Genomic DNA, 18328 nt, shown 5'->3' with positions numbered 1-18328 from the left:
ATTGCTTTTAGGCACCAAATATGTGTACAATGGCGGATAGACAAAATGAAAGGCGAAGTAAAAGAGTAAATTGCAGGGCCCCAGCACTACGTGTAAATCCGAGGCGACTTATTTTGCAGTCTAGTTCCTCCCGATTCCCTAGACTAAGTCTAGTTATGTTGCATTCATAGGGTAAACCTATTTCTTTTCTACAGTATCGGTCTCAGATCTGCTTTACCAGCTATGAGGCATATCTCTTCGAATAAATTCAAATAATATAAACGAAATTATATTGATTAATTTAGAATTGATTGATAATTGAATAATAGTTAATTGTTATTAAATTTATAAAATAAAATAAATTATAAAATGAATAAAAAGCTATAGGAAAAAAGGTAGCTAAGGAAAGGATGTTGTTTCCATGTTAATTTACAGAAAATTAATCCTGCTGAAAACATAAACATGTAGGCAACATCCTTTCCTTAGCTAATATTTTTCCCATAGCTTTTTTTCAATTTCAATAAATAAAAAGCTACAGGAAAAATGGTAGCTAAGGAAAGAATGTTGTTTACATGCTAATCTATAGAAAATTAATTTTGCCAAAGACATTAATTTCCTTTCCTTAGCTACCATTTTTCCTATGGTTTTTTATTAATTTGAATTCTATACAAATTCAAAAAATGACAATAAATGAAATGTAGATAAAATAGTTAATGAAAAAAGTCGGTCTTGTAGAAAGTCTATATCGACGAGTTTTATCTGTGTGTCTGTCTCATTTTCTGTCTTTTTCTCGGACAAAAATTGGTTTTTCTGCGTTGACGCACGGTGCGTCTAGTAATAAATATAAGCCGCCTCGGATTCCTATGTAGTTCTGGGGTCCTGGTAAATTGGCGCTATTAATGTATGATACATGGCGTATGATAATGAGGATGTATCATACTGTATTTTACAATGTATGATACTACTGTATGATACACCGGTATCATACCTACCCAACTCTGGTTGACTCTCCTGGTTTCTGTAGTCTTCTTGGTTGTTTACAATTATCTGTTGATAAAACCAAAATGGTGCATTAAGCGGTGTCTCCATGCTATTGAAATGCTTGCAAGATTTTGCAGCAACATCTATTATCACTAGATAATTCAGGCCCTTGACACCAAGTGTTAAATTTTCAGGCTAAAACTCATGGTGGGGGAACTTCTGAATTCAGAAGGCCAACATTGTAACGTGAATTTGTAGAAACTTTCGGATTGTAATGGTTGCAGCATGGCGTCTCGAATGCGCGCGTATATTTTGAATAATAAAATATTTATTAAAAAAATTAAAATTCGTCTTATAAACTTAAAATGAAGAAATAATAATAAGAAATGTTAACACAATAAATAAATACACAAATAATACATTTATGTGTAAGTTTATTATAATACAATTTTTTATAAGTTACAAAATGTATTTTTTTTTTTTTTCTTTTTACAAAATGTTGACAATAAACAATATATTTTAAAACGTAATGATAGTTATAAATTATAACTTATAATAATTATTTAAAAACTGTTAATTATTATTTTTATTATTATTATTTAGAGCAAAATGTCATTTAGAAAATACGTAATGAAATCGTCAAAAAAAAATCAATAATAAAATTAAGCAGACTTGTTTATTAGCAAAAATGTAATATTTTTTTCTTATTTAATTTAGTTTTTTTTGCTTAACTAGCTAGCAAGATGTCAATATACAGAAATATTTTCTTCAATCATCATCGTTTGACAAGATGGTGCAATTCGTTTTCAATCACAGAAGAATTTTTAAATCAAATGACACGAAATTTAAATGAGAGTATGTGTGAATTATTATGCAAAATAAAAAAGTTTTAATAATCCAGTTTGACTGGTGTATTGATTACAAGCTTGTTATAATAATTAGCTAGAAGAATAAATTTGTTTGAAATTTTTAAAATCAAATAATATTAATAAAAATGATCTATCATGATAATAAATATTGACTTTTGTTATGAAATTAAAATAAATATATACAAGTAAAATTAATTCACGAGCATTTTTTATTAACAATATTAAAAAACTGCAATGACTTTTTTGGTTTTTCGTTTTTTTTTTTTTTTTCACTTTGATCTATTATAAATATTTCGTGAATTGACTTTTTTTTCTCATTAAAAAATAACAATCTATCAAACAGTCTAATTATTAAATCAATAATTAAAAAAACCTATTTTTGTAACTGTTAACATATTTGTATTGTATTAATGCTTGTACAGCAGTGGACTACTTGATTAAATAAAACTATGAAAAAATGTCTTAGATTTTTTTTTTTTTTTTTTTTGAAATAAAAAAAAAAAAATTCTATTTCTTTGCAAGATAATAATTATCAGTTGTAACCGAGGCGGAAGTCACTCCAAAATTTATTGTACACCAGATTACAGATTACCGGTAATCATGTAATCTTTCCAATAATTACACAAGATTACTTTTTTTGTAATCACAAAGAATCCTAGTAATTTTTTATGATTACACTTAAAATTCAAAGATTTCAAAAAAAATTACACGAGATTATTGAAGATTACACCAGATTACAGATTACCTGTAATCATGCAATATTCCTAATGATTACACAAGATTACTTTTTTTTTTGGTAATCACAAAGATTCCTTGTAATCTTTTATGATTACACTTAAAATTCAAAGAAAAAAAAAAAAAATTAATGAAAAACGAATAAAGAAAAAAAAAAATTAATATACCATACATGTGCATGTATACACGCGCATGCGCGATCTGAAAACGGTGAAGGGAAGATTACTGAGATTTTCTGTAATCATATCAAGATTACAAGAAAATTTTCGCAGATTACAGATATACGACGTAAGATTACTGGTGATTACATAAAATTTTTAAAGATTATTGATGATTATAAAAGATTACAAGAGTACTTTAGATTACATAGATTACACGATTTTTCCATAATCATTTCTGTACGATTACAAGAGATTATTGAAGATTCTTCTCCCGATGTACACCAGATTCACAAGTGACTTCCCCCTCGGTTGTAACACTATTTTTATCATTAGATAATGATAGCTGTTCTGTTTCTAATAATGCAACTAATACATCATATGCTTCAATTGAACTATCACAATATGACAATGTAAGTTTTAATGCCGTTGAATCCTCATATTTACCAACAAGTAAACTGAATTTATTTAGTTTTTTTTCATTTTTGTCGTGAATTTTATTAATTCTATTATTTCTTTTTTTCGGAAAATAAATTAAAAAAAAAATTTTTATAGAAAAATGAGCGCCCGAAGGACCCGACTGCCTACGGGAAAATTTATTTAGTTTCATTTTTGTCAAAACCAATTTCAAAATAATATAAATTTGCCCATAATTTTTTTTTTTTATTTAAAAACAAAAAATTTCTAATCTTCCACGCAACATTTATTTTTGTTATTATTATAATTCTTATTTTTAAATAAAAAAAAACGATTATGGGCAAATTTCTTTGGGTTAATTTTTATTTTTATCAAAAAACAATTTCGGAATAATGTTATTGAATTTCACGCGACGATCATTTTGTTTTTCGTTAAAATAATTTAGAATTTTTTTTTTTCAATTTTGTCGTGAATTTTATTGTTTCTATTATTTTTTTTTTCCGAAAAAAAGATTTCACGAAAAAATGAGCGCCTGAAGGGCGCGACTGCTCGCAGAAAAATTTCTTTAGTTTCATTTTTAATTTTGTCAAAACCAATTTCAAAATAATATAATTTTGCCCATAATTTTTTTTTTCATGTAGAAATAAAAAACTTCTAATCTTTCTCGCAACATTTCTTTTTGTTGTTATTATTATTATTTTTATTTTTAAATGAAAAAAAACGATCGTGTGCAAATGAGCGCCCGAAGGGCGCGACTGTTCACAGAAAAATTTCTTTAGTTTTATTTTTATTTTTGTCAAAAATAATTTCAAGGTAATATAAATTTGCCCATATTTTTTTTTTTTTATTCAAAAATAAAAAATTTCTTCCTCGCAACATTTATTTTCGTTGTTATTATTATTATTCTTATTTTTAAATGAAAAAGAATAATTATAGAAGGGCGCGACTGCCCATGGAAAAATTACTTCGGTTTAATTTTTATTTTCGTCAAAAAATAATTTCGGAATAACGTTATAAAATTTTACGCGATGATCATTTTTTTTACTCTTATGTTTCTCGTTAAAATAATTTGGAATTTTTTTTCTCAACTTTGTCGTAAATTTTATTGATTCTATTATTTTTTTCTTTCGGAAAATAAATTTAGAAATAAATTTTTATAGAAAATTGAGCGCCTGAAGGGCGCGACTGCTCACTGGAAAATTTATTTAGTTTCATTTTTATCTTCGTCAAAACCAATTTCAAAATAATATAAATTTGCCCATAATTTTTTTTTTTTTTTTAAAAACGATCATGAGGAAATGAGTGCCCGAAGGGCGCGACTGCCTACGGGGGAAAATTTCTTTGGTTTGATTTTTATTTTTATCAAAAAATAACTTTGTAATAATGTTATTGAATTTCACGTGGCAATCAGTTTTTTTTTTCGTTAAAATAATTTAGAAATTTTTTTTTTGAATTTTGTCGTGAATTTTATTGTTTCTATTATTTTTTTTTTTCCGAAAATAAATTTAAAAAAAAAATTTCTACAGAAAAATGAGCGCCTGAAGAGCGCGACTGCTCACGGAAAAGTTTCTTTAGTTTTATTTTTATTTTAGTTAAAACCAATTTCAAAATAATATAAATTTGCCCATAATTTTTTTTTTCATTTCGAAGTAAAAAATTTCTAATCTTTCTCGCAACATTTCTTTTTGTTGTTATTATTATTATTTTTATTTTTAAATAAAAAAAAACGATCATGTGCAAATGAGCGCCCGAAGGACGCGACTGCCCACGGGGAAATTTCTTTGGATTAATTTTTATTTTTGTCAAAAATAATTTCAAGGTAATATAAATTCGCCCATAATTTTTTTTTCTAATTTAAAAATAAAAAATCTCTAATCTTCCTCGCAACATTTATTTTCTTTGTTATTATTATTATTTCTATTTTAATTAATGAACATTAATTCCTTTAAACATCATTTATTTGGCTACATTAATTTCTCAGCTACATAAATAAAAAATAATACACAAAAATAAAAAAACTTCCAAATTATTTTAACGAAAAAACATAATAAAAAAAATGATCGTCGCGTAAAGTTTTATAACGTTATTCCGAAATTATTTTTTGACAAAAATAAAAATTAAACCAAAGTAATTGGATAGTCAGTGTTGGGTAAATGGGAATTTTTTCGAGTTATTCACATTACATGTAATTTACATGTAATTTACGTGAAAAACGCAAATAATGTAAATAATGTAAAGAACTCATACCTAGCCTTACCTGATGCCAAACAACCTGTTGTTGTAAACAAATAAAAACATATTTCAATGTAATCTAGCTTTTTTGTGAGAATAAATACAATAATAAATAAATGAACGAACGAACATAATTATGAGATGAGTTTATATAATATAGTTTATTATAATATTATAATCAATGGCATTAACAAAAAAATTTGAAAACATGTGTGCCCAAAAAAGCAAAGTTAGTTAAAAAATAAGAATGATTTTTGAATATCAATTTTTTTAATAAATACGATTATTCAATTGAATATGAATAAATTTATAGTTCTAGTTATTCTTCGAATTAACGTGAAATTGACTTATAATACATTTTTGGCTAGTCTTATAATTAAAAAATTTATACGACTTTGCATTAACCAAGAATTTTTATATTAATATTACACAAGAAAAAAATAATAATTTTTTTGTATCAGATATTTATTAATTACATATTATATATTTATTTGGTGTTCTGTAGAAAAAAGTTAATATCTTTAAATTATCTTTAGTAAATTATAAAAATATTAATAATCTGTTAAGCACAGAGTTTTTTTTGCGATTTTATACTTAACAAAAATTTTTATTCAGCTATTTAAAATATTTATATATTTGTATTTAACGACGTTTAGTATTATTTTTATTTAAACAATTATAAAATACATCTTAAGTACAGTCCTTCGGTTTGATGATGAATCTTTATAATCTCCAATACCTTCCATTCCTTCTTTATTCAAATGTTCTATTAAAAATAGCATCTTTTCTTTTTCTTGTTCTATAGGAAAAGAATACTAATTCACAAATAAAATATTATCAGCATAAGATTTATCATTAACTATTAGAGGATCACTTGATGCACTTATAATTTTAATATTTTGCTCAGTATTATCAAGTAATTTTAGACCAGCATCATTGTTGTTATTTTCTTCATCACCAAACAAAATCAAGATGTTGGAACTGGGTGTCAGATTGTTTTCGTGCAACTATTTCTAAATTAATAAATACAGTAAAAATAAATAATTGTAAATATTCCTTTAATTTACTGAGAATGTATACCGTGATTTTTATTTACCTGTGTTTTTTTTTCATCTATCTTTTGCTAATTACAAAATGAATTACAAAATAAGCACAATTCATATGCTTTATTATTTTTTGTGATTTTTTGTATCAATAATACGACGAAAACTCCCTTCTTCCCAATAATTATGTGATGGCCTGCCACCTGACATTGTTTACAATTTTTTTAATTGAAACATAATTTTTTGGCAACATTAATTTCTTAGCTCCATCCTTTCCTTAGCTACTGCTTTTCCTCGGACATTTTCTATTTATTAAATAAATAATATACATGTCATTTTATTTTTAAAAGATGGAAATGTCCAAGAAAAAGCAGTAGCTAAGGGAAAGATGTAGCTAAGGAATTAATGTTGCTTAAAAAAGAATTTCTTTGGCAACTGTAATTCCTTAGCTCCATCTTTTCCTTAGCTACTATTTTTCCTTGGGATTTTTATTTATTTAAAAAATAAAATGCATGTAATTTTATTTATTAAATAAATTAAAATGTCCAAGGAAAAGCAGTAGCTAAGAAAAAGATGTAGCTAAGAAATTAATGTTGCCAAAAAATTATATTTTAAGGAATTAATGTTGCTTTAATTTTAAATAACTAATTTTCTAAATAAATAAAAATCCCAAGGAAAAATAGTAGCTAAGGAAAAGGTGGAGCTAAGGAATTACAGTTGCCAAAGAAATTCTTTTTCAAGCAACATCAATTTTTTAGCTACATCTTTTCCTTAGCTGCTGCTTGTTTTTGGAATTTTTATTTATTTAATAAATGAATTACATGGGGTGCATTCCTTTAATAAAAAATTTTTTTTCGTTTTGCAATTTCGCCCTGTAATACCGGCCAAAATTTTATAGGAAAAAGCTGTTTCTTGTCGTGGCAGTACTGACACATGACATTATTTTTTTTGGCTTCGAATTATTAGATGGATAACTGTTCAATGTTTATATCAAACTGAAATAAATAGAAAATTGACTTGTTGTGATTGTTTGTTATTGTCACATAGGTCGTACCACACATTATGGTAAACTATAAAGTCTGGAATATGGCATAGAGAATTTTATCACTTTTGTCGTTGTTTCTGTTTCTAGTTTTTAGTCGGTATTACAGGGCGAAATTGCGAAACGAAAAAAAATTTTTTATTAAAGGAATGCACCCATGTCTTTACATATCCGTAATACTCCTATATTGCTAACGTCCTATCTCTACAATAAGTGGATTTCCTTCATGGGCTACGGTGCAGACTCTATCGTCTTCCTTGTCGGGCGCATACCAAAACGACGCGCGCATGTGACACTCACACTACTACATTTGATGTAAAAATTTTTGTTTGCACCAATGCAAATAAATTTAACAATTAGATATAGTGTGCGTGTCACATGCGCGTCGTATACGCAAGCTCATCCACCATATGAAAATCGAGCCTTGTTAGCAATATAAGAGTATTACATATATGTGTACCATGGAGGTGTTAAACTCCATGATGTGTACTTATCGAATAAAAAAAAATTGTAGCACGAAGGTTCCACTTTTATTCGTAGAAGGCGCTGAGAACGCAATGTAAGATACCTCGATGTATGAAACCGATGATGTAAGATACGGTATCTTACCTACCCAACACTGGCGTGGAGACACCCCTTAATACTGTACATGGTTTACATGAAAACTGTCGCTCCTGACTCCTCTCTTTGGCCGGGTACACCATATATAATTGGCAGGATTATGAAAAATGGAAAACTGAGATATAGAATCGTTTGGAAATGATTTGGGAACGTTTGGAGAAACGATTCTACGTAGTATTAAATATATGTTTAAAACGTCGTTATACATAGTTTTTAACGTCTTATACATGCAAATTCCTGGTCATTACTCCATTTATTATCGAATATATTTTATTCACTTATTTTAAGAACCAAAATGTTCGTTTTTTAATATTACTATTTTATTATTTTTACATATACACTAGGCTTATGATTATTTTTTAATTTTCAAAGTTAGTATTGAATCTATCGAACATAGTAATTTCTTATCATTTTTTCAATTTTTTGTGGTAATAAATTTGTATTTATAATTCAGTGGAGCTTTATACGTAATACATAAGTTTTATCGCAAACTTCAAAAAAGTCTGCCTTATGTGACTTTGGAGTTTTATCTTCAATTATCTATTATCGACTTCGATGTAATGACAAATCTGTGTAGGTGGTACATGACTAGTCTGTCATCAATAAATCCTAAATATGTAAAGAAACTTTATTTATTATTCACATAGATTTGTCAGACGAACTTTAACAAAAGCAAGAATGTGAAGTTAGCGATAGTTTTGTTCTATGTTATTTAATTTCTCAGCACTGACATTCTTTATGTTTAAGGGTTATTTGTTTTTATGAATGTAAGCACCTAAACATACGGGCATGTTCAACGTATAAAAAAGAAAAAAAAAAATATCAGATAAGCCACGCTTCAGGGGTTCACTTACAATTATTTTGTTTTGCTTACGATAATCAAACATTATATTTAAGAATAAATTTTAAAGAACTAAAAAAAAGTTAACTTGTTTTGGAATTTGAAAAATCATGATATATATATATACTTATGCGTTGCCAAGCAGTAGTTAATTTTTCTGGTAATAAGCATTCAATGAGCTAAACAAAAAAAAAGTTTTTGGAATTTTTAATTATACACATCGTCATTCAAAATCAACATTATTTCTTCTACCCGGCGAATTCTTATATGCCGAACTATTAATATTAGAAAGTTGTGAACTGGAAGACTTGAAAAAAAATAATGAAAGATGTTTAATTTCTCGCCAGGTAATTAATGACTTTAATTCTCAGTTCTTGCTTTAAAATCGCAGAAAAAGAAAATTTTCAACACTAAATTATTTTCTCATAACCTATATAGATTTTATCAATTGAACTGTCACTTAATTTGAAGTATAAAAGTGCTTGAAAATTTCAATAGTGAAGTCGTATTATTTAGCATTCGTTGCAAAAAATAAGTTTACAGTTTTCGTTTTTTTTATTTAGATACCGCTTGTAACTTAGTAAATGAGCCAGAATTATGGCGAGATCTTGGCTGCTGTTTCACGTGATCACGACCGACAGATGAGTTTGAATCATTACGACGTCTTGAGTTGGTATGAGCAGTACGCCCTGAACCAAAAGAATCAGACCGATTGCGACATTGTGCTAAGTTAATTGAAGTCGAGGATAGTTGTTTATGAAGATTTGAGGTTAAAGCAGATGACGTCACTGTGCTGGAACCACCTGAGAGTCTTCTAACTCGACTCAATATTAATCCTATATCACGCTCACTTTCTGAAACACTTCGATTTCGTCGCTTGTCAGCTAATGAGAGCAGTTTGCTGCTTGACTCCTGGCGAGTTTCATTAAGAGGCTAAAAAATACATAAAGAAAAACGTTTTATTGAATATATGTATTTGATTTAAATTATATAAAATTTTGTGCACTTACCTCAACAACTCGAAAATCTTCAATACTTCTAAATTTAGATAAGTATTCTTCAAGTACTGGTTCAACATGCAACTTATCCGCATGTTTATAATACCGCATAAACGCCCAAAATTTTTCCAACCCGTAAAGTTGACCTGAAACGACGATGTAGTTTTAATTTTTTTCAAATGGATGTGTTGAAGGTACGATTAGAACTATCAAAACATTTTTTTTCGATTACTTTGACTATTAATAAAAAAACAATGATCTAACTGTTCTGAGCTGACCAAATAGATCCTCAAAACAGTTATTTTTTTTATTTTGTAGTGATGATTGTATTTAATTGGAATAATCTAGCGATTAATCTTAATCAATAAAAACCAATTATAGTATAGATTGTATTTATGTTTCGGTATTTTATACAAAGAATTTTGTAAGTGCACAAGTAATCATGTAAAATTAATTTGATAAATTACATTTAATTTTATTTAATTAAATAAATCTTTGTTTGATGAGCGAAATCTTATATATCGATAGCAGTACGAAAAATAGAAAGATTTTTAAAAATGAATCTTTTTAAATTTTTCAATATAAAGAAAAAAAAATATATTACCATTCTCGTAATCGATTATCGTCTCCGATTCAAAGTCTTTGTAAACTTGTGGTCTGAATTTTTTTTCAAGGCCATAACTGTAGTAACGGAAAAGACATTCAAGACCATAACGATATCCAGCAACAGCGTCTTCTTTAGCAAGACTTTTGAATTCTTCATACATATTGCGATTAAAGTTTTCCCTTAAGAAAAAAGACCAGAAACGGAAAAGTGTATTCATTTCTTGTGACTGTCCAATACCCAATTGGCTTCGATCTGAAAAATTAATAATTTTATTTCTGTAAAGTTTTATTTTGTTAACAAATCAAAAGTATGTCAAATTCAGTACGGAAACATCAGATTTACATTTCTCAGCAGACTATCAGTCGGGAAAAGAAGACAATAAAAGTAAATTCATCATGATAAAATAAGTAAATAGTTAATATTTTAGCGAAAAACAAAATAATAAAGCAAACCTATTAATTTTACTTTCATAAATAAAAATGATTATAAAACACGTTGAGTAAATAAAGTCTTTGGTTAAACGTAACTAACCTTTTAAACATCTCCAATGATATTTGTAGTATACTTGCTGTGTAAAACCATTTTCTTTCAAGAGAGAATGGCTTGGATGCTGAAAGGTAGGTAATGAAGATGGTTGACTTCCATAACTATTTGCAAGATACCCTTCGTTAGGACTCGTTCCTGTACTACTTCCCGTAGAATAAGTACGCTGCCTATGTTCTCTGACATCCATAATCCATCCAACATGATGTTCAATCGGTGGATTATTACTATGACGAGTTTTGCGTTTTCGTGGAGTCATTGGATCAACAGCTGGTTCATCTTTATAGACAGCAAAGAAACGCGAAATTTGCCCTTGTCTACTACGACGTTTACTCCGAGACTTTTTGTCTCGTTTTTCATCTAAATAAGAAAGATTTGACACATCATCTGAAGCAGGTGGAGGTGGTGGAACTTCTGGATTCGATTTTTTCGGTTGTTTGGGCGCCATTTTTTCAAAAGCTGCTTGACTGATTACATTAACAGTCTTGTAGCTTCCAATTGATGACGATGAGCCATAACGACTATCATCACCCCACAAACCTTCTTCATAGTAGACCAAACCTTCGTTGATGGCTTGCTCTAAATCTTGAGACATTTTAACTCGAGTTGTCCAACCACCTGTACGATCATGGCCTTCATGTTTAGGAAGGCGGGTGGACAGATTGGCACTTTGTGTTACAATCAGCAGTTTGCTAATATCACGATCAGAGAGCTCACAATCATCTTCATCTTCAGATCTAAAATATTATTTTAAACTTAGATGATGCAGTAATAGAAATTCATGATAGGTTAAACCTGAATTAGTATTTTAAATTTCAGAACAATTAATTTGGCATCATGACTTTAAATCAGCCGGGAAAAGAAGACAAAATTAATGGTAATCATCATTTTACTGATGAATAATCAAAATGTAGGTATAAAAATAAAGTTAAACTTACAACTCTGAAAAGGCATTGTGTCGTCCAGTGGGCGGAGGCGTATCAAGTTCCTCATCAAATTGAAAATCCAGTTCTTCTCGTTCTTCTTTTTTTTCTTTATTTTCAGGCTTACCCTTTGATGGTGGTTTCACTCTTTTTTTAACTTCTTTCCAAACATCATTAGTTATTGTATCAACCCTTCCATTGAAAAGAGCCTCATATGAAGATTTCGATTCATCACATTTTACTAATAGATTATTTTTGTTTGATATTTCTTTTAAAACATTACTGTCACTGAGTTTATTTTCGTTACTACAAGACGTTAATGCGATATTTTGAGTAGCCAAAACCGGAATAAATTCAGGAACTTCAGGATTCAAAGTCTCAGACGCAATAGGCAAAATACTAGTCTCGTATTTGCTGACTTTCGAAGGCGACACAATAGACTTAAGTAGACGAGGCAATCGTGGTGTTGGGATCATTATTAAAGGTCTTGCTGCGGGTAAAAACTCAGATTTTTCTGGATTAGTTACTGTATCTGATGGAGTAACAATACCATGAGTGGATTCTGAAGAGTCAGAAAATGTTTGATTTGTAGTTTCATCAGTGATGAGCCATTTCAACGGATCATTAACTGTTCGAACCTGAAATACATACATTTATATATTAGAAACAAGTTACATAAAAAAAAAAAAAAAATGAGTGTAAACAAAATAAGTAAGATAAAAGATTAATACTTTTATGTATATATATGCATAAACCTTTCAGAAATCATGTTTTAACAAAATGAACGTACTTATTTGTAAAGAATACAATATACCGAAAAAACGAAAAAAAAAAAAAAAACTTCTTACTTTGAAAGAATCAACCATTTCAAGCTCATCAGATTCGATTATGGAGTTGATAACAAGCGAAACATCTGTGGTAAGAGCTTGAACTCGATGAAACGAAGCGATCAAAGTGATTGGCAGGAAGCCTTCCTTATCCATTTTACGACGCATGAAAAAATCTCGCATTAGATTTTCTTCACTAAAATAATATTCGATTTGCTTTCGAATATAGTCTTTTAATGTTGTAGAGTCTAAATTCACATAATTTGTGTTGTTGAAGTAGAGAGTTCCCATGTATGGCATCATGTAAGACGAATCTACCTGATTAAACTGCTTCATCTATTAACAAAAATATTACATTTTTCCTCATTTCTCTGGGTGAGAGTGAAAAATACACTTTCAATTTTCGTTTATTAATAAAACTTAAGTTCATCAATATTTTAACAAATATTACCTGTGTAAAATCAGCTGAATGCTCTGAGTAGTCGATTTCTTGTCGTGGTCTGAATCCTTCTGTTCGGGAAGTAATACGGCCTTTGCCTCGACTTCTGAAGTTTCTACCACCACGTCCATTTTTAAAGCCATAAAGAAACCTATCTTGCTCTCTTTCTTTCCCTACGTCATCGTCTAAACATAAAAATACTATTTAAATGTTGATCCTTAATTCAAAATTTTCTTCAAATTTCAAAAATATTTCATAGTTTCTATTTAAAGTCAATAAAAAAAAAAAAAACCCACCTCGGTTTTTTTCCCTCTGACTTAAGTGCTTTGGTGATCGATCTCTTCGACTTCGACTTTTAGTGATGTCAATTTCCAATGGTACCCATTTCTGTTTATTCACTTGAAGCATAAGATAATAAGCAATTGCAACTTAATCAATTTAATTTCATTTATAAATAAAATGAGTTTCAAAGAGGTAATTTATAGAGAATCATCGTTCTATTTTGTAACTAGTGCTACTCTCAAACTTTATTCAAATGGCTTAAGGTATGGTAGTGAATTTTTGACGTTAATTGTCTTGCGCTTTTTACAGGTTCAATCACCATGTTATTCCATTAAACTTCTATAATTTTTGCCCTCTACACTTATTATAATACTGAAATACCTACAATAATTATCTTCGAGATGATATAATAATTATTTTTAATAAAAATTTTCGAAGAAAGACATTGTGACCTGAACAATAAATTGTTTTTCAATTTATTACAATTTTTATACTCCTTAAAACACGTTAAAAGACAAGTTGCTTAAGAATGAATTTTATAATTGCTTTTTTTTTTTTATCAAAATATATTCTCACATTTTTTTTTCTTGTCGTTGGCGTCATTGTCTGGATTATGATTGCCATCACTATCTTCAAGATTGTGATTTTGATCTTTTTCTGTAATGCTGACAGTGTCTTCTTTCCTCTCCCCAACACCACCAGCCGTTGGTACAGAAACTTTTGACTAAGTATGAAAAATGATATATTGGTTAATAAAATAAACAATGCCAATAATTATTTATATAATGGAATATAATAAGCAATTGTGACTATTATTGTATTATTGATGAACAAGTAATAGCAAGAATCGTTCGTAAGTAACATACCGAATTTATTCGTGCAAAAATTCTACAGTTAAATTACATATACCAAACTGCAGGATCTAGTTTGTGCGATATTTCTACGAAAAGATGAGTCAACTTAATTATACATAAGCATAAGTTAAGTCATAACGTAAAAAAAGTAGGTAATGATGAACAATTGTAAATATTTATGAAGTCGGTTGCCTTTATATAATAATAATAATAATAATAATAATAATAATAATAATAATAATAATAATAATAAATAAAAAATTGAAAAACACAGGAATAATGCAACAGCAGTTTGAAAATACGATGATACTTTAACTATAATGGTCATTTTAATTCGGTCTGATATAACGTGTTTACGACTGTATTTTTATAACAGCATGAACAGCAAAAACGGAACGTTCATCTTCAATGAATAACTAATCTTTTGTCGCCAAAGTAAAAATGCAAACATGAAAATACTTTATTTGCATCAACCATGTTTTAAATCACTAACTTGGTTTCGAACTTTTTGGCTAATTAAGATGGTGCTGTAATTATATGATACCGAATAAATTATAACAAAATAATCACCTATCTCAAAATATGTACTTTTTACCTTATGGTTGAATTTTCTTCTGTCCTTGGGGGCTTTGACTATTGACGGTACACTCTTGATAAAATTATACTCTGCAAAGAAACAAAAATTTAACGTCATTCCGATATGTTTATCTTTTACGACGACGTTTTAAAGAATTTGTCTCAAGTTTCATTATTATCTATTCAAATACCTTTTGATTGATTGTTTTAGCATTGAAAATGTTAAACTTTTGTTTAACAACTCATCAGTCGAAATTTGATGTATTGTGAATAATCATAAATATTATAATAATCTTCAATCAATTTTTATTAATATAATGATAATTGACTGAAAGTGGAATTGAACGTCGTAGAAACGATACCATAAATTTCAATGATCGAGTCCCGAGGTACACGACGAATTATTGAGTTGAGAGATAAACCGTTACCAGGCCCCAGCGTAAGAGGCTTATCAAAAACCCTATTAGTTAACAAAGAGCAGTGTAAAAAAGGTTTGCTGTACCATAATTTTTTTGCATTGTATCAGAGTTGATAAATTATAGCAATAATAATAATTTGATATTTTTTTTGATCTGATGAAATAGATAAATTGTAAATAATAATTTAAAAAAAATCGGATTTTTGAACGGCCTCTTACGTAGTAACATTCTATCTGTGCGTGCTGACATCTCAGACGCTAGCTTCAGCTTTATATCAACCGTACGCTTGTAAAAAATTTTCTTCATTATTTTTTTTGGCACTACTTGCGTCATTTTTAAAAAAAGTATTTCACGTACTATTTTAATGAAAACCATGTTTACATCTCGCACGTATCAAATTTTACTAGCTAAACTGATGTTTAATGTCAATGTATTAAACTATTATACAAAAAGTAAATAAACTTACCAACTTTTCCTGGATGTAGTTGAGGATGTAAAACTTTTTTCTTTTCAGCGCGTCTTGATGTAGGATACGTTGGTAAAGAATTATAGGTTAGATCAGTTGCTGGATTTACAGAAATTTGTGGAACAGTTGGCTGATGAATTTTCGTTTGGCTAGACTTACTCTTCATCCATGGATTTACAACAGGCAAGGGTGCTTCAATATATTTAACTGATATTCCTTCTTGATTATCCTCATCTTGAACACATTTCTCTTCTTTACTGCTTAGAGAATGCTCGCCTAAGTGACGATCTTTATGAGGTCTTTCTTTGCTTCTACTACTGTCACTTTGAAGTTTCTCATGATGTCTATCTCTATGTCTTTCTCGACGAGAATGCCGATCTTTGTCATATTTTTCTGCCAACTTTTCTTTTCTCCGCGCTGACTTCGGTGCAACAGTTTTAAACTCACCATCTCTAATGACATTGTTAAATTGTTTATCTTCTTCTGTTACACGGCTTTCAACATCCTTATTACTTCCATTATCAATCTTTTCATTCATTTCAGGAATTTGCTGTTGAGATTTTTTATCACTTTTTGTTCCAGATGTATTACCGAGCCGTTTAAAACTTTTTGAACGTGATTTTATTTTCGTAACTGATGAATTTTGTGAGTGAATTCTGATACGCTCTTTCGGATGATTTAATAATGATTGTGAAGAGCATTTTTGGTCAATGTTTTCTTTGTTATTTTCTTTGATTGTTGCACGTTGTGACTCGGTAGTGTGTTTTGGATTTAAAACACTAGCATATGAAACACTTGGGCACCCAGGCACCTCATTACAGCCCTGTGTGCTACTCGCTAGAGTTGTCGCCATGTTGAACTTCGTTGGAAGATAAAAACACGAGGTCGAAACTTGATAATGATTATTTTTTTTTACTTGTTGATTTTTAAAAACAAAAAAAAAATGAAATAATGACAATAATAGCGATATTATTATTATTATTATTAATTCATTAGTAACAGTAATAATAATAAAAGTAATAATATAATTAAATGTTAAAACCACTAATTAGTACCAAGCAGTTGAATTAAAACGTACAATACGCTAGACTCAAGTCAAGTGCTTTAATGTTTAAAATAAAAATCCGAGTTTATTTTTCTAAATTAATACAGTACTCTTGACTTACTTACTATCAGAAGCACGAAGTGACCATGCTGGGCGGGCTTGAAAGCATGGCCAGCATCGTCGAAGATAGGCTTTGGTTGCTATTAATTAACAACTTTCTGACAAGAAATTTTGCTCTTTTCAACGTCTTTTAATCACTGTTTTAACACTTAATTTGATAATATTGATGATTTGTTACTTATAGTATCGACAAATTAAATAAGCTTTTTATAAGTGGAGTGATGGGTTACATCATGTAACTTACATGAAAACGTGTACCGCTTACTTAGTTGCCGCAGTTACGACTTCTAGTGGTGAATTTTGTAAGCTTCGTTTGAGAAACTGTGAGAAACGGTTGTAATGGAGAAAAAAAGTAGACTTCCAAATTGAGCACACCGCGTGTTCATAGAGCAGACTGATTTTTGTTGAGAAAATCAACCGTGAATATGATAAAAATAATCCTAAAACATAGTTTTCGAATTAGATGATTAATGAAATAATAAACGCCAATAAGAATAAAAATATCTACTCATGCAGATATTAACGGGACATTGAAAAGAATCAGAAGATAAATGTTGCCGACAGTTAGAATTCTGTTTAGTTGAGACTTACCGAAATTTGATAGAAACTGCAACTCAAACGATAATTAGCAGCTATAGCTATAGTTATATCTTGTTGATCATGTATCTTCCGTATAATGATTAATTGTATCCTGCTAACGTTTTTTGGGACTTAATTTTATCAACTTAAGCTAAGTCTTCAAACAAGTCTAATAGCAGACAATAATGGAGATTACGTAAATATTCTATAAACACGATTTTTTTTTGTCCGAATTTTCGCGGTATTGAGCCTCTGAGGGTAATTTTCTATGTAAGCTGTAAAATCGTAAAATATTACATTGATAATACACGATGAACACATGTGGCAAAATCGCTGGGCTCTGCACTGCGCGAACTGAACTTGCTGATGTTTCCGGTTCACTTGGGAATTGAGATAAAGGCGTGTGGCCACTAGCATAGTTTTTCGAACAAGTTCTATGCCATAGTCCATTTATTACTAGAAACATCTAGATTATTCCCAGTTATCACTGAAAAAGTCAGTTGTTTCTGGTAATAAATGGACTATGGCATAGAACTTGTTCGAAAAACTATGCTAGTGGCCACACGCCTTAACAAGTACTTAAGAAAAAAATATATGTACAGTTTACTCAACTAGATTATTTAGGGCTGGTTTTGTAGTCCATAGTTAAGTCAACATGGTATAGTATAGTATAGGGAAGCGAAACGTTAGACTATACCAAAAAACTGTAACTGTGGAATACAAAACCGGCCC

General features: G+C 29.2%; 2 protein-coding genes across 13 annotated transcripts in view; one reads left to right on the top strand and one right to left on the bottom strand.

The window, feature by feature from the left end:
• Positions 1 to 1327, top strand: part of LOC122849228 (protein pelota) — a 43734-nt gene extending 42407 nt beyond the window's left edge. Inside the window, exon 8 of the mRNA XM_044147901.1 lies at positions 1155 to 1327. Coding sequence (XP_044003836.1) covers positions 1155 to 1159 — 5 coding nt within the window. The 3' untranslated portion in view covers positions 1160 to 1327. The remainder of the gene's footprint in view (positions 1 to 1154) is intronic.
• A 7357-nt stretch (positions 1328 to 8684) lies between these two features.
• On the bottom strand, positions 8685 to 18091 carry LOC122849210 (la-related protein 1B). Of its 12 annotated transcripts, XM_044147852.1 has the most exons (14): positions 17609 to 18089; positions 17262 to 17457; positions 17023 to 17165; positions 15853 to 16767; positions 14987 to 15057; positions 14114 to 14261; positions 13552 to 13653; positions 13268 to 13440; positions 12838 to 13152; positions 12005 to 12627; positions 11055 to 11803; positions 10521 to 10775; positions 9929 to 10062; positions 8685 to 9851 (listed from the first exon to the last, which is right to left on the bottom strand). In XM_044147852.1, the coding sequence occupies exons 4-14, from the start codon at positions 16703 to 16705 to the stop codon at positions 9474 to 9476; spliced, it is 3801 nt and encodes a 1266-aa protein (XP_044003787.1). In that variant the 5' UTR covers positions 16706 to 16767; positions 17023 to 17165; positions 17262 to 17457; positions 17609 to 18089; the 3' UTR covers positions 8685 to 9473. The 12 variants fall into 12 exon arrangements, with proteins under 12 accessions (XP_044003787.1, XP_044003793.1, XP_044003790.1 ...); XM_044147858.1 differs by having other exon boundaries at positions 15853 to 17457; positions 17609 to 17871; positions 17957 to 18091; XM_044147855.1 differs by having other exon boundaries at positions 17019 to 17457.
• Positions 18092 to 18328: the final 237 nt, after the last annotated feature.

The sequence above is a fragment of the Aphidius gifuensis genome, linkage group LG2 (genome assembly GCF_014905175.1).
Source record: "Aphidius gifuensis isolate YNYX2018 linkage group LG2, ASM1490517v1, whole genome shotgun sequence".
In the NCBI taxonomy this organism is placed as follows: Eukaryota; Metazoa; Arthropoda; class Insecta; order Hymenoptera; family Braconidae; genus Aphidius; species Aphidius gifuensis.
Note: the sequence above shows the minus strand (reverse complement) of the source record. Positions and strands in the feature narration are given on the sequence as shown.

Excerpts from the sequence above, each read along its gene's own strand:
- LOC122849210 (XM_044147858.1), bottom strand. The coding sequence starts at position 16,705 with ATGGCGACAACTCTAGCGAGTAGCACACAGGGCTGTAATGAGGTGCCT. Across the intron at positions 14,262-14,986 it reads GAAGAAAATTCAACCATAAG|TCAAAAGTTTCTGTACCAAC; the intron begins GTAAAAAGTACA and ends TTTCATACTTAG. Across the intron at positions 13,153-13,267 it reads ATTCAGCTGATTTTACACAG|ATGAAGCAGTTTAATCAGGT; the intron begins GTAATATTTGTT and ends TTTTGTTAATAG.